At 44.3% G+C, this 16,125-nt stretch overlaps 1 protein-coding gene across 7 annotated transcripts; it reads right to left on the reverse strand.

Annotated features, from left to right (window-relative positions):
• pax6b (paired box 6b) lies at positions 1-14,400 on the reverse strand. Of its 7 annotated transcripts, none has more exons than XM_030120209.1 (14): positions 14,259-14,400; positions 13,876-14,046; positions 10,758-10,811; positions 9,908-9,931; positions 7,337-7,467; positions 7,000-7,035; positions 6,700-6,915; positions 6,150-6,315; positions 2,813-2,971; positions 2,425-2,507; positions 2,184-2,334; positions 1,437-1,549; positions 965-1,106; positions 1-228 (listed from the first exon to the last, which is right to left on the reverse strand). In XM_030120209.1, exons 2-14 carry the CDS (start codon positions 13,886-13,888, stop codon positions 143-145), a joined length of 1,374 nt encoding a protein of 457 aa, XP_029976069.1. In that variant the 5' UTR covers positions 13,889-14,046; positions 14,259-14,400; the 3' UTR covers positions 1-142. The 7 variants fall into 7 exon arrangements, with proteins under 7 accessions (XP_029976069.1, XP_029939135.1, XP_029975340.1 ...); XM_030083275.1 differs by lacking the exon at positions 14,259-14,400 and adding an exon at positions 11,062-11,135 and having other exon boundaries at positions 13,876-14,145; XM_030119480.1 differs by lacking the exon at positions 14,259-14,400 and having other exon boundaries at positions 13,876-14,145.
• Positions 14,401-16,125: the final 1,725 nt, after the last annotated feature.

Here is a 16,125-nt window from a genome sequence, read left to right on the forward strand (position 1 = left end):
CTCTCCTTCTTCCTCTCCTCTTTGTTGCCTCTTCTCAACCATCTCTCGCCTTCTCTACTCTCCTGTGCTGTGTATGTGTGAGGAGCACTGCCAGACGGCGATGGTGGAGCGGGGTGGTTACAGGGTGAAGTAGCTCTTCTCCCTACTGTAGTCTTGACCAGTACTGAGACATGTCAGGCTCGCTCCCTGGGACTTGGACAGGGACAGACACTCCAGGAGAGATGAGTCCTGCAGAAACAAAGAGAATGAGAAAGGACGTTGGTGAAGAAGCAAAACAAAACATCGAGGCACACTCCACAAGTCTGACATGCTAAATTAAATAAGGCAGATGCACCATGCACTGTTAGTGTGACAACTAACACTAGTTAGCCTCATAGCACTGAGCATTGTGCTTTAAACACTTGCAAATAGGTGGACGAGCGTGGGGCTGCGATGAGTCACAATGCTCTGCACATTGTTGCTCAGTAAAATGCTGGCAAGCTCGATAAATTGAGGCTTTGGCAATGGCATTTAAACAGAGAGAGTACAACAGCAAATGAATCAAATTAATTAGCAATTTAGCACAGAGGAAATGTGGTTCTGCATGATTAACTCTTCATGACTATAACCAGTATATATGGCTCTCAGTAACAGCATCCTAATGGGGCGGAACTAAACTATGGGCTGGAGTCGGGGGATTGACATGATGGCCCGGAGTGGCAATGAAAATGAGCTTTGTGCATGCAACTGCAGAGAGAAAATGATATGAGATGTAGAGATATCGATCTTCAGACATTTAAAACCATGGAGTTTCTCAAATGAACGGAAAGAGGAAAGGAAAAGTCGGAGCGACAGGGCATGAATCGGAGATGGCTATGCAGTACCCCTTAATTACAGTGGAGGTGGCAGATCTTTCAGAGAGTGCACTGTTTGAGATTGTTACTTATTCCCAAGCATGTTGGTAAACAATGAACTTTCTGCCTACCTGTTGAGGTGGTACCAGAAGTGGTCATTGATTGGCTGTTCATATGTGCCTGCATATGAGGGGGCGTGTATGTTTCGTAGCTCCGCCCATTCACAGGCGGACTGGTAGGCAGCATGCAGGAATAAGAGGAGGTCTGGCTGGGCTATAGATGAGGAGAGAATATTACATTAGCTTAGCCAACCATAGATGTCAGCTGAGTACACTGTAATGCTGCAACTTTGATTTTTTTTTTTTTTTTTTTTGTTTCAGTTCTTCGACTGTCCCAAAGCCATTACCATTAGTTCGACCAGATTTTAAAAAATATAATTATGAGGTTTTTTTTAAGTGTAAACCAGGACACAATTTAATTTTTTTTATAGTGTACTTGTTTATTTAAACTTTTACATTCACATCAGTCATCACAAAATACTATAATATTATAATTATTTGTTAAAAGTGTTCTTTCCTTCATTTCGTGGGAGGTTTTTCTTACTTGCATAGGTAGATTATTCGCCATGGTGAAGCTGGGCATGGGGGGCAGCGCACTGTAGGTGTTTGTGAGTGCAGAGTCCGGTCTACCCAGCATTGACCCCGAGGTGAAAGACACTGTGGAAGAAGAAAAAAAAAGGGGGGGGGCGGGGGTAAAGAGATTGAAACCACAGAAACACACACTCAAACATCCACACACACTCCTCCAGCATTGAGAGATCGTCTCATTAGTGTTAAATAGTGCGTGCGTGAGGCGACGCCTTATTTGACAGGCTGATAAGCCCGGACTGTGTGCGCGTGCCCGCGAGTGTGTCTCAGGTGATTGACTTGTGAGCATGAGCTCGAGCACTGCCGGTGTGCCCTCGTGCCTGCCTGATTCGGTAATTACGCAGATAGTCAGCTGAGAAGTTTTGCTCAACCATCCATCAAAAAAGAAAGCGCCGGCGCTTCTTCATGTGAACCAGAGCGCACAGCCACCGAGGCCTCACCCCTTCCTCTTTAAAAAAAAAAATATAAATCCGCAGGCTGTTGCTTAATGCTGGTTAATGATATTTGTTATTGGGATCAGTAAGACTTGAACTCACTGAGTGTGAGTTGTTGAGAATATCATCACGGTAATAAACGATTTGCACGACCGGTGGAACAAGTGCGCGGGAGGAGGCTGTGCGCCACGTGGAACTGAACATCCAAAAATGTGTGCTGGATTTCCGGGGTTGGTAGGGGTGGGGGTGGGGGGGGGGGGGGGGCCTACCCGGTGTGGTGGGCTGTGGGATGGCCTGGTAGACGCTGGTGCTGAAGCTGCTGCTGATGGGGATGTGACTGGAGGAGTTGTTGGCCTGCCGGCGCTGGTTCCGCAGCTTCTCCTCTCGCCTCCACTTCGCTCTTCTGTTTGAGAACCATACCTACAAACACCGAATTGTTATTATTAATTGATCTGTACTTTTTTTTTTTTTTTACTTTTGATCGTCTTTGCCTATATTGAGATCACTCACTTGTATTCTTGCCTCCGGGAGGTCGATTTTAGCTGCTAGTCTTTCCCGCGCAAAAACATCTGGATAATGAGTTCTTTCAAATTCTGTAAGGAGAGAAGCAAAGTAACCAAAAGTGTCAATAATAAGCTTCACATTGGATTGTAGCTAATTTTTTTTTCAGGAGCGGTTTGTCGGGTTAATGCGTGTTTACCCCTAAATCCAGGTCTTCTGACTAATAAATCAGATCTATTCATCCCTCAGTGTAATAAACTATTAAAAACGCATTGCACCTCACTGAACTGGGGACATCTAAATGATGAAAAGAAAGAAATGTGTGTTTTGTAAATCCACTTTCTTCTAATTAATTAAAGGTGGATTAAGTGTATAAATGACTCGTTAGTTGTTTGACCTTTTTCGAGTGCCTCGATCTGCTCCTGCGTGAAGGAAGTGCGATTTCTCTGTAGTTTCCTCTTCAGCTGCAGCCGCATCTGCGTCTCCTCTGAGTCCTCCCCGTTCGAGCTGATGGAGTTTGTGTTTTCTCCCGCGCCGTCCGGTTGTTGGCAGCCATCTGCAAATTAAAAGAAGGAAGGAAAAAAAAAGAAAAGCAAATTCAATGGAAATATACATTCACTTGAGCTAATTGAATAATTAATTATCGGGCCGCGTGTTGTATCAGCCTACAGCTAATTGTACAGACCGCGCCGCGACATCATTAATTAAAACCCCCATCATGGTTAATTTAATTCAAAATCAGAGGAATTATGGCAATTTATTTCTAATGTTTCCAGATTAAAGGCGACAGCAAGCGTAAAAAGAAACAATATTACAAAAAAAGAAAAAAGGCCACGCAGTTAAGGTGCTTGTAAAATATTGTGGGAAAAACAGGCTGGCCGAGGGAAAAGGTTCCGCGGACTTATCGTGGCCCAACAATGGCGTGTGTTCTCAAAAGGTTAAGAGAAATGTGACAAGATGTGGCGAGCCTCCTTTCAGGGCCTATGAAATGTATTAAAACTCCAAACTCTCTAGCCCCCTCTTCTTTTTTTAGGACAGAGCCCTGCCTCAATAGTCGTTCCCATATGGGCGTTGGTATAGCCATTGAGGTGACCACCAACTTTTGAATAGAAGAAGACGCTTTTCAGAATGATACAATGCCTTCAGGAGTAAGGGAAACCATTAAACTATGGACACAGCCAGGGACGAGCAGTGAGCCCTCGGTGGTGGGTGTAATATATGGGAGGGGGGGCATTGGAGGAGATGACAAAAGGATCCTCTCTCTCTGGAGGCGCACAGGCTATAGTACTTTGGCATTGTGCGCACGAGGATCCCAGTCAACAGAGCTTTGAGTCCAGTGTGTTAACCCTTATCCACTACCATCATTAATCACGTCCCCCGGCCAGCTACACGCCAGTCAGGATTTCTGTCTTCAATTGGAAACAAATGAGTGAGGAGAGAGCATGCAACCCCCTGAACAACCAAAATAAGGCCAATCTATTCAGCGCTCCTGTTTGTCCGCGGTGGGCCCAAAGGCCCCTTCAGTTGCAGGGCGAGGCTTATCGACTAATGTCTGTCTTGTTGTTGGACATCATTATCACACCGAGAAGTTAATGCGAAATTAAGCAGCGGGTGCGTTGATAGAGGGAGGTTTTATGTAATATCTCCGTGATGCCTGTCAGACTCCACGGGTCGAGTTCGTGAAGTGCATAACTCCAGCTTTTCCCGTGCAGATTTTTGTTTACGTTGTGAAGCAGATTAGGATAGTTCAGCAGGCCTCTGCAGCGGCTTGTAAAGTTGAGACAGGTGCAGCTTTGCATACACGCGAGTGACTTTTTTTTTTTTTTTTTGCTGTAACCTTTAAAATGCAAAATGTGCTGCCTGCATGCACAAATTAATTTGTGCAAAAAATGTTTTTTTTATTAACGTTTCTGTCTTGTGCATTGGAGTTGCTCGGTTTTCCTAAAAAAAAAAAAAAAAAAATGCCCCTGCTTCATGAAAACACACTTAGTGTGTCTATATGTGAGTGTTGCTGATGGAAACCTGACGCGACACGTTTCTTGACAATTTCTCTTGCTGCATAATAGACAAAGTATTCTTCTGTCGGCCAATAGTTTGTATCCACGCTATTTGTTTCTTCACTCCGGATAATCCATAAAAAGGAGTGAATGTGCAGCTATTATCCGTCTGCCAGACCCACTGACGCTAGGATGGGATTTGTTTTCTTTATAAAAGCGCTGGGAAATAAACTCATTCTTTGGTATCACGATGTCTCAGCCAGTGAGGCGGAAAAGCGGCAAAAAAAGAGATACCGAACCAATTGCGGCACCTTTCAGCTGCTGAGACTGGATCAAAACACTCTTGAGAAACCGCTTAAAACTGAAAGAGAAAGTGAGAGACTAAATCCTATAGACGGGATTTAGAGCCATATAGCCAGCGAATGAGGAAGAGAAAGGGATGAAAGACGCAATCGGTGCGGAGTTTTTATTCGTTCCTCTTTGGATAGAGTTGTCTTCTTTTGGGGCCCTGTCACTCTCCATGTAGCCATTATATCTGTGTACCCGGCCGACTGATGGAAAACATATTTTCCTTCCACCAAGACAACAGCTTCACCTATATACATGGAAACGCAACCACTTGAGCAAACTCTTTTATTATTATTGTTATTATTATTATTGTTGTTATTATTATTATTATTATTATTATTATTATTATTATTATTATTATTATTATTATTATTATTATTATGTGTTACATTAATTCATATTTTATGATTTGATAAATAAGTATAAATACAAAAATAATATTTATAATGCTAATTTCACCTTGTGCACTTTAAATAATAATAATGAGAATATTAATAATAATAATGATCCAGTGTTTCAAAATTGTAATATTTTTGTCGCTAATAAAATTGTTGCTTTCCTGCTTGACAGTAGCTCCATGAATGTCGAAGGCTCGTCAAACAAATGCAAATGATTGTTTTTTTTGCATCCACTTAATTCCGACAGTCGCGGATAAATCAGACGACGCTATTCAGCGCGTGTTTATGAAGCGAATCAAACGCAATAAAGTGGCCTTTCTTAGAAAACCCGGCTCGGTGTTGGGCCTGCAAGAGGCCGACAGGAAACCCTCTGAAGTGGAACATTTCCACAGCAGCCTTACCATCTCCTCACTCCTGCATGTTGCCATAATGTGAGACAAAGCCTCCTCTAATGAGCAATTACACGTAGCGCGGAGCGTTCCCATAACCAATCATTGCGTGTGAAGGAAAACATTCCTTTGTACTAATATCCCCGCACTGCACTGCTCCCCGGCTCTGCCTCTTCCCCATCAGGAGGGAGGAAAATGCGGGCTGTTGGATGGACACCTCTGCTGAAAGGACAAGCCGCTGTCACGCACATCCATGTCTGGGACAGTGGAGGCATTCAGACTGCATGTATGGCTTCCTCTAATCGACTAGTCTTAATTGGGGGTCTTGTTCAGGGCATCAAAAGCATGCCATTACAATACCTTCCTGCAGACAGAGCCGTGGACCGGAGCCACTGGAATAGTAAGCTATAAATCCATTCATATTCATATGTGGCCATTTATGGTGACCTCTGTAGAGTTCATTTTAACCCTTTAATGCATTCAAATGCTTTTTACTGAGAGCGCCAGTCCTGACCGCCCAGTTGTTTCCTTCTTTAACAGAGCCTCGCAGCCATGCGTGCGTCAAGGTGTCTTTATTGCCACTGTGTGATAATGAGCCTCACCTTGGTTGGGCTGCCCTGGCACTGATGTTCCGGGGTACCAGCCGGGCCGGGTCCCCCAAGTTCCTGTCTGACCGTTGAGCATTCTCAGCTTGTCATACATGCCATCTGCGCCCATCTGTTGCTTTTCACTCGCCAGGTTGCGGAGGACTCTGTTTATTGATGACACCTGAATGACAAATTACATGCGATAGAAATGAGGATTACGTTTGGATTACTCGTCACGGCGCGTCTCCACCTGCGGGGACGGAAGATGAGGATGTGCGCCGGGTTCGCGGCACCACACGGAGGCATGCACAGTATAATCATAATAAATCTGCGCGAGGAGACGCGCCCTGCAAGGCGCACAAATGGACAACGAGCCGCTCCTAATTGAGTGTATGTTTGGATGATCACATGTGCAGTAATGCGCGCGGCGCACTCTGAAACGCAGTGTATTTAATAAGACTGAATGGTTGGATGCCCATCTCCTCTTCCTCCACTGCATGAGGAAAAAAGTGACTTCATGTGGCAAATTAAATCATGCACACAACTTACAGTCAATGCCACTTACACTGGGTATATTGTCGTTGGTGCAGATTCCCTCAGACAGAAGTCTGTCACGGATCTCCCACGCGAAGATAGACGGACACTCCCGCTTGTACTGCGCGATTTTCGCGACCACCTCTGGAGTGGCGACCCGGGGCTTGCTGCCGCCTATTGCTCTCGGTCTTATGGAGCCAGTTTCATAGTATCTACCCAGGATCTTGCTCACACAGCCGTTGGATACCTGGATAGAAAACAAAAGACACAATTCACATACATTATTTACGACTAGTAATGGAAATTCTAGTATGGCTCAAATAATTATCACCTTTTCACTGTCCAGCACTTGGACTTCATCATGGGTCTACAAACACAAAAAATATGCCTTGAATGGTATATTAGGCATTTAATCTTTATTATATCAGGCAGATTACTCCTTTTTGTGCCCATATTAAATTTCCACTAAAGGAATTTAAAAGAAAAAAAATCTCACGTTCACTGCATTAAATATGCTACAAAAAACACTGAATTTATGTTAAAAATCCAAAAATCCCTGCCAGCTGTGTGTCGCTAAATGATTTACTAATTTAGCGGTAGTTCGTGTCCACCGAGCAAAAAAGTTTTCATCAAGCTGATTTCCGTTCAGAGAGGAGTGTGATTGTCACCTGCAGTATCCTGGAGATGTCGCAGGGTCGAGCACCACTGTGAGCAAGTTCAACTATTTTCTGCCTGGTGGAATCCGGCAGCGGTCTACCATTAACAAACACACCACCAAGCTGGTTTACGCCACTGTGACCTAGATGGAGACAAAAGTGTGGGAGTCATCATATCACATCACAACTCCGGGCTGATTTGTAATGAAGAAAGAAAAAAATATATATATACAGCACTTCTTTTAAATGTAATGATGTAGGGAAATGGTTAAGGCACTCAGAATAATCGAAGTAAAAAATGCAGCATGAGAGTTTGCAGAAGGGCAGAACTTGACCTGAAAACTAACTAATAAGTCTTTTTTTTAATCGCAGTGCTAAAATGAAATCGTGTTATAAACGAGCTGCCACGGCGCTTGGTACACCTTTCTTCTGAACGCAAACAATGTACTAATATTTAGGAACACATGCAAAACATTAAAAAATAAATAAATAACCGACAGCAGCACATAAAACAAACCCAAGCATCTCCTTATGTGCTTTTTAAATTTTATTTATTAATATATAATAAACTATCAGCTCAGTCCCAGAAGTGATTCGACCAGATCGGTATTAAAGCAGCCGCACCGTTATCCATCCTTATCCAATCCTGCTGCGCATCAACAAGAAGACCCACAGCGGTCCGAGGAATAACCGACATCTGCGACAGTCATAGAAAAACACCACACCGAAATAACGCGTAAAATTAACTTTCATTCAAAGCCGCCGCTTGTTTGGAAAGAGACGCTAAATCGGCAAAAATGCTCTGTATGGTCGTCCTCCAGAAAACACCCGATAATTACGCACGAGTCAGACAGAAAGCAATAAGATGTTAGCACCAAAGTAGCAATTTCTAGAAGCGGTTGTTGTCTAAAAATGATTGCTTTTTTGAAATTATCTCCAAACTATTCAATGGCATCTCTGCAAAGCGTAAAATAAAGGCGCAAACCTGAAGCCAAATGGGAAAGCTGGCTCCCCGGAGTGCCTGCGCTGCGCTCTGTTTCTGCGCTCCCTTCCCCTGCGCTGCCGCCCGGTACATTGACTCCGGGAGCAGAGGCTCCTTAGCAATAAATAAGCTCCAAATATAGAAGAGGGGGAAAATATGATGAGCCTGCCTGACATTTGTCTTTAAAATAAAGCTAGCTGCACGTCAAGTTTGAGCTTAATTTCTGGAAATAGGCGGAAGTCGCCTCGGATCATGCATGGGAGGCTAATTGAAAAGATCAGTTGGAGCACTTGTGGCAGGCATGTCACTTTATGACACCGCTCTGCTTTTGAAAATCGCATCGTCACGACAAATAGTAGCATGATAAAACGACCCTTTCTGTCTGCATTTGGATATCACTCAGACAAAATTGGACGCTACTCGTTTACCCTCCGAGGGAGACTTCGTTTTAAGGTGGCCAGGGGCTACGCGCGGTCACACAAACGAGGGCGCGCCTGGATTCTTAACATATTAAAAGTGACATGCAGTTTTTTCCCCCCCTTGTTTGTATTTGACAACAAATGCTCACAGCCACTGCAGTCCTGTTGTGTGGAATCGGTGGGCGTCTTCACTCCGAGATGTGCCACAGCACTCGGCTTTTAAATGCATACTTTATTTTATAGAAATTACAGAAGGGGGGCTTGTTTAAACCTGTTTCACTTAACATATCCCCTTTGGCCGCTGTGTGTAATAATCTTCCAGCGTGGATCTGATTGATAGTAAATCCATTATCATCCCTTGTGCTCTTTGGTAATTCCAGGATTAAGTGGAATTAATAGACTTCTTACGATGAAATTGGCCAACTCACATTAAGCAGGCCAGCTCTGCGGGTTCTCCGGAGCTGCTCCATCACCTCTGATTTATACCTATCACATAAATACTCCGGATCGATAAAACCGTCAGATAACGACAGCTCATAAAAATCTAACCCTCCTAAGGTTAAGTCTTAATCATGGCACAATTCCCTCAAGTACCCGGAGTCGATCTCGCCCGCTGGCGCTGATTATGCGCCTTGTATTCTATTGCAAGTCGGCTAATAGGAAAACATATGGTGTCAATTTGGACGCTCCCCACCATATACACCCAGGAGTTATTAGCACAAAAGCCAGCGAGGCCGTCGCGACCTTTAGACAACCCAAAGGGCCGGGCCCAATGATATCTCCTCGGCAATTCGCACCAGACATCACACGCCAAGCCAGGGGAGCATCCCATTAACATCAATCCGCAGCAAAGCAGGAGCACTGGGTATTGTACACAGCTTTGATAAGACCCTATCATCTCTATAATGGACAACTGGCAAGCATTAAAAAAAAAGAAAGAAAGAAAATCCCGCGCAATGTTGCAGACAATAAAAAGAACTGCAGTGCCTCCAGTTTGTAAAGAAAAAAGCAAATACTGTTTTCAATCACAGGTCACTTCATGTGTGTTTTTCCTCATGAATCACACCTCTGCACATCTAGCAATCCAACTGTCAAACATATTTGGACTAATGCGCACAGATTACAGCACAGACACGTCATCAAGGTATATGGAGAATAATGTAATGAAATTATTCCACACACCTTCATCACAGATGTCATACACCTCTTGTCCAGCAGCAAGAGAGAAAATGTTTCATGTTTATCCTTTTTTGTTTCGACACACACCAGGAAGAAGACAGATATTCAACTCATGGGCCACTTTAAAAACACACAGGCCAGTATGCTACTTCATCCACCCTCTTTTTTTTTTTTTTTTTTTCTTTTTGATTGGCACCCACGACGATATGGTTGTTAATATTTATCTTCCTCTCTGAGCTCAGGCTGCACCTAACAGGGAGGCCTGCGGTTACAATATGAGCATTTTCTTTCTAGTTCATGCTGTCTGTCCGTGAAGAATATGGACTAATCTACATAAGACATTATTGCTATTCCTCATGTTTCATGCAGGGCTCCTTCTCTACGCAGCTAATCTTGTATGCAGCCTGGCAGCCAGCTCTAACGCTAATGCAGACGGCTGTGCAATTATTTAATACCAACTCAAGCAGAAACAAAAATCTCCCTCTCAACCCAACCCCCTCTATTCTGCCCTGTTCTCTCTCCCCCTCTCAGGAGAAGGACGACGTGTGATTAACTTGTTCAATAATAACTTGCCTATCTATCGTGGCAAAAAAAATAAATAAATAAATGAATTAACAGCAATGAAACAACCATCAAATAGCTTGAGAATATTTTAGCCCTGCACCTCAAAGTCATGCAAATTAATGCCTGCACATATGTATATTTTTTTCCTCTGTTTTTGCATCTCCTAAATATGACTTCAGTAATTGCGCCATAACAAGCAGTGGGTGTTTCCATGCAACCACATTGGAGCTTGCGGTTGTCATCAAAAGTTTCCAAATGAAATGCACACATAGAAATGAAAACAACTTACTGTTCTGCATCATTGAGGCTACGCCAGACTCCCACGTGGCTTGGTTGTGGTATTCTGAGCATCACAAGGAAATAACAAGAGAGGTTAGCATCAAGTCATAAATCTACTGTACACATCGTTTACTCTTTTTGTTTTCTAAGTTTAAAAAAATTATTTGCAACATGTTTGTAAAATAGATTAAGTTTCTCATCTCGTTCGATTTTATTTATTTTTTCGGATCTGAGTCAAAAACATGAAAGATGCATCAAAATAAAAAAAAAATGTCAACAACCTCGGTATATGTATGGATTTTAATTAAACTTGCCTGGAAACAGAGTTGACTGTCCACTCTATAACAATTTAGTCAATCATCTGCCGTTTTCACTACTTAATGTCTCCCTATAGGACAAAGCAAAACAACACATTAGCACAGCCACAGCTATACTGATGCACTCAAACCAACTGCAGCTTCATTTTTTTGGTGTGTTGGCCCACATTTACAATTAACCTAAATGTTGCTGCCAAGCAAACTAATTAAAATTGACGCGGGACAACATTCACGTTCATTACTTCAACATCTCTGTGAGGCCTGTTTTGGAAAGCACCTGTCAAAATAAATTCAAACTAACAGCCTGGCCTATAACTCTTTTACAGCATTGTTCTTTTCAAGGCTTTTTACTCCTCAAGTTTCCTTTTTTTTTTTTAAAGCACGTGTAAAGAAATCAGTCCTCATCATCCCAGCAAGAGGCCTCTATATCTCCCCTAAACTGGATCTTCCTGCTCTTGTGGAATCTGTCGGGGGAAACTGTACAGTGGCACAAGTTGTCTAGCTCGCCTCACTGCTCTGCAAAGGTCCAGACCAGGAGGGGGTACGAGGCTGGTGTGCAAAGCCTGCAGGACCCCAACAATACACCCCCGTTCCCCGTTCCCTGCGTCCACACACACACACACACACACACACACACACACACACACACACACACACACACACACACACACACACACACACACACACACACACACACACACGTCAGAATCGGGGTGAAAACTCGGCCTCCACAACCAGAAACACGCAGCCTCCCCACTAAACACACCAACAAGTTCACTTTAATACAAAGACCCGGAGGCATGCATCCACCCCCTCTGGGACCATTCACACACACACACACACACACACACACACACACACACACACACACACACACACACACACACACACACACACGACCGTGACCCCAGTGCCGCTAGTGTGTGAATGTGAATGTGGGTTTTGTTGTGTGTTTTTTTTTTTTTTTTTTTTTTTTACTTCCCTGCTTTGTTTCGTTGGGAGTAAAAAAAAAATAAATGTAAAAAGTAATTTCTTGTTATAAATATTTGGTGGCTGCTTTGGTGCTGCTGGTGCGGGTTGTAAAGCGGGTTTAAAAACACAACAGCGCAGTAGGGCGCTCAATTGGAAAAGACAAATGCATTAAAGAAGCTGTTGAATGGGGGAACAGATAAAAAGGGGGCCAGGGAGGGAGAAGTCTGAAGTTTTCATTTTCTCCCTCCGTGCTTAAAAACTTGTCTTGTGTGTGGGTGTGCGTGTGTGTGTGTGTGCAGAGTGAAATGGCCTGCATGGCTGTGTTTAGTGCCAGACTAGTTAGTGAGATGCACGTAGAGGCCGCCATTACTTTTAGATTGCAGCTTTCTTTCATGTTTTAACAAACAGGCTGCGGTCATTAATCAAATTCAGATTCCTCCACACTGCTTCAGCCTCGGATCATTTACTGAGAAAATATCTCAGCGCAAGAATTTGCAGCGTTTTCTGTGAATACAAACTTTCAGCGTTTTATTTGTGTATATTTATAGGCCGGATGTGAGAAGGTTTTGAATGAAAAAAAAAACAAAAAACAAAAAACAGAATAATTCCACACAATCTCCTGCAGTCTGTAGCTTTTAGCTCCGTGTGGTTCAAGTGGTTAATCATTTATTTAAGGTCGAAAGCTCAAACGTTGTTGTTCCTGAGGTTAACTGCGATCTAATCTGCATTTCTTTTCCTTTAGTAATCCGGAACAACAATGTCTTGATTCAACATGCTTATTCTGCCCGCTGCATCCTGCGCTCGCTAATATTCACTTGCAGTAATTGGTGGAGGCCTCGGCTGCAGTCGAACCGGATAAAAGAGGAAATATACAAGGATTCATTTGTTTGTTTTTTTTTTTTAGGATCTCACATTACACGATAATATTGAGTGAAGTATCTTGTTTCAATATGTAAAAATGCACCTACTGTTTATTTTTGTTTTTATAATTTCACATTAATTTTCTCAGCTATGCAACAATAGTTAAACTAAAATAAAAAAATTGTAAATTTGTATTTTAATTAATGACAAGTTAAAAACTGTCAAAAGGCAGCACCAGCGGTTTGAGTTAATATTTTATTAAATTAATAAAACATTTTAGAAAGGTGTTTTACTGTGATAGGTTGCCCAGCTGAGGCCTGGTAACAGTTTTAAAACATTTTACTGCCTGACTGCTGAAATGTGAGAGCAGTTTATGAGGCTGTCTTTAAAGGGAGACCTGAACAGCTCAGAAACAAGAAGCAAAGTTGGATTGTCCGTGGTACAACAAACAAACACGCTAAAAGCGGCCTCTCTCCTCTGCTAATGCTTTATGGAGCCTTTTTCCTTCTTCTGTCTCTCTTTCTTTTTTTTTTTTTTTTTTTTTTTTTTGAGAAGGCGCTTGGGTGACTCGCCTGCGTGAATCAATCTGACACCTTTCCTCAACGGGTCATTGCGCCCCATTCTCCACGATGATCACTGTCCTGGCCCAACGTGACTTTTTACTCTTTGCTGTCATAAATAAGCGGTAAGCGATCCGTAGGCCTAAACACAACAACAACAACAACAACAACAAAATCGAGCAGATAAAACCGACAGAGACGCTAAAGGCTGTTCGCACTTTTGGGAGAGTCCAGTCAGAAGAGAGGCTGCACAGTCCAAACCATCCAATAACCTGATAATAATAATAATAATAATAATAATAATAATAATAATAATAATAATAATAATAATAATAATAATAATAATACATTTCATTGCATGATCCAAGCAATACATTATTCATAGAAGCGCGCGGACAAACTTTAGTGTGAGTCTCACCTTTTTGGGGCATCCTGCTTCGGTGTCAAAGTCCTTGTTAAACTACAGGCTACAGCCCAGTTCTCCACGCCAAAGAAAAAAAAAAGCCGACCAGAATCAGTCTCTCTCGGGAAGTTTAGATGAGGAAAAATTAGTTTCCAGTGGTTTTCGGCGGAGACGGAGGGGATATCCCTGCGAAGGAGACAGAGATTGACAGTGAACTCAGATGTCAGGACGCACGGAGTTTGGCGAGGATGTGCGCTGGCGTGTGAGAGAGCGAATGAGAGAGTCGGGAAGAGAGAGAGTGGGGAAGAGAAAGAGAGAGAGAGAGAGAGAGGGGGGAGGGAGGGAAGGAGGGGGCGAAAGCAATGGAAGAAGGAGGTGGAGGGGGGGGATGAACACACCTATGCTGATTGGTGATGGAACAAGTGTATTAATGTATGTGTTCCTGGTCTGCTGTGTGCGCCTCGCCTCGCCTCTCCTCTCCTCATCTCGCCTCCCTCCACCGCTCTTCACTGGCCCATTAGCGCGACCCGACCTCTGTCATCATCCCCCATATAAACACTTCCCCCTGCACAACAGCCAAAGCGGGAAACGGGGCCGAGCCACAGCGAGAGAGGAGAAAGAGAAAGCCAGAGAGAGAGAGAGAGAGAGAGAGAGAGAGGAGAGAGCGAGAGAGAGAGACTTCCCAACCCACTAATCAGCCCACGCATGCAAATACCCCGCGCGCTCACTTGCTGAATATTGCCCTATTGCAAAGCAACTGCCTCGGAAATGCCCATTGGACGGGAAAGCTCCATTCTTGTTGCAGGCTGCACTGGGTCCGCGCAGCGAGTCTCAGGCATGTTCAGCAGCTCCGACCTGAGGCTGGAGCTACCGCCGGAGGAGGAAAGGGAAACTGGCGGCGGCGTTGCACGCGCACACGTGAATGCTGGAGTCACAACCACGCGCTACAGCCACACAGCGCCGCAGCATCCTGTGTTTCTGCTAATTATGGTCACTGTCAATGTGGAAGTTTGGTGGATTTGGGGCGAAGCGGGGCAGGGTTCTTTTGTTTTACTTTAAACGTTATCATGCAGGAGCTAGGGGAATCAAAACGAGACAAAAAAAGGTCAAATACTCCACGAGCTTGTGAATCAAAGTTTAACAGAAGTTCTCCAATGACCTGACCTCTTAAAGTATTAATGGCTTGGTAAAAGTTGTGTTTTTTTCCCGACTTTAATTTTGTACTGGGGAAGTTCCTATTGGAAAGTGCACTGCCCCCCTCCTCCTCCCCAAGACCCCCAGCGCGCGCTAAAAACAATCAGGAAGAGAAGGAAAAAAAATGTCCACCACGTGCTTGTGTTGATTCTTTTGAGTATCACCTTCCCCTGAATGGTCTCGGTCCTCCTGTCAACATGCGCGCCATGCGTAACGAGCGCAGCCTTTAGGCAGGCTCGGCTGCTTTTTATGGACGCGTTTTGCGAGGCGCGGCGACGTCACTCCCGCGACCCGACAGCGAAATAGCACGCGCAAATAAAGTAAAGCAAATGACTGCGTAGCCATGGCCACACGCTCCCCCGAACCCGCGGCTGGTTGGTTGAATGAGTGACTATTAGCGCACACCTCAACGCACCCCAAAGCAACCCCTCTGCGCCCGTGTCCGAGAGGACACTCCGCGCTTTGCGCAGCACCAGTCTGCGCGCGGAGGAACCCCGCCGCTCCCCAACCAAAGGGAGCGGAGCCGAGGAGAGGAGAATGAGGTTTGTGTGGACGTTGAAGCCAAACTAAAGGCAGGAAAGGGGGTGCGTGAAAGGGGGAAAAAAAAGAGGGAACCCGAGACGGGAGGAGGACAGGCAGAAGCAGGGGGAGGGGACAGAAATGGGGGGGACGAGAGGCCGTGAAGTGAAGTCATGGAGGCCTACACTTGACTTTCTTTGACATGTGAAAAAGTAGGAGAAGTCAGAGCTCATCAATAAAACACTTCGGAGGTGAAAGAGGGCTCCCTAACAACCATCGCATTCCTGACTATGGGTTCAATGAGTAGACAAACGACGCTGCCAGAGAGTAAGAGAGAGAGAGAGAGAGAGAGAGAGAGAGACCGATGGGAGAGAGGAAGGGAGGGAGTGAGGGGTGAGGGACTGGCCGGCTTGAATGGGGCCCTCAGTGGGCCGGCGAGATAATGAGCTGAGAGGACCGGCTCAAACTGTCACCGAGGGTCCCGCGGTGAGGAACAACACTTTGGCCAATACTCCTTCATCAAACAACCCGTAAACTAAACGAGCACATTCA

This window comes from Salarias fasciatus, chromosome 1 (genome assembly GCF_902148845.1).
Source record: "Salarias fasciatus chromosome 1, fSalaFa1.1, whole genome shotgun sequence".
NCBI lineage: Eukaryota > Metazoa > Chordata > Actinopteri > Blenniiformes > Blenniidae > Salarias > Salarias fasciatus.

Excerpts from the sequence above, each read along its gene's own strand:
- pax6b (XM_030120209.1), bottom strand. Across the intron at positions 7,036-7,336 it reads ACATCTCCAGGATACTGCAG|ACCCATGATGAAGTCCAAGT; the intron begins GTGACAATCACA and ends TTGTGTTTGTAG. Across the intron at positions 2,972-6,149 it reads GCCAGGGCAGCCCAACCAAG|ATGGCTGCCAACAACCGGAC; the intron begins GTGAGGCTCATT and ends TTTAATTTGCAG.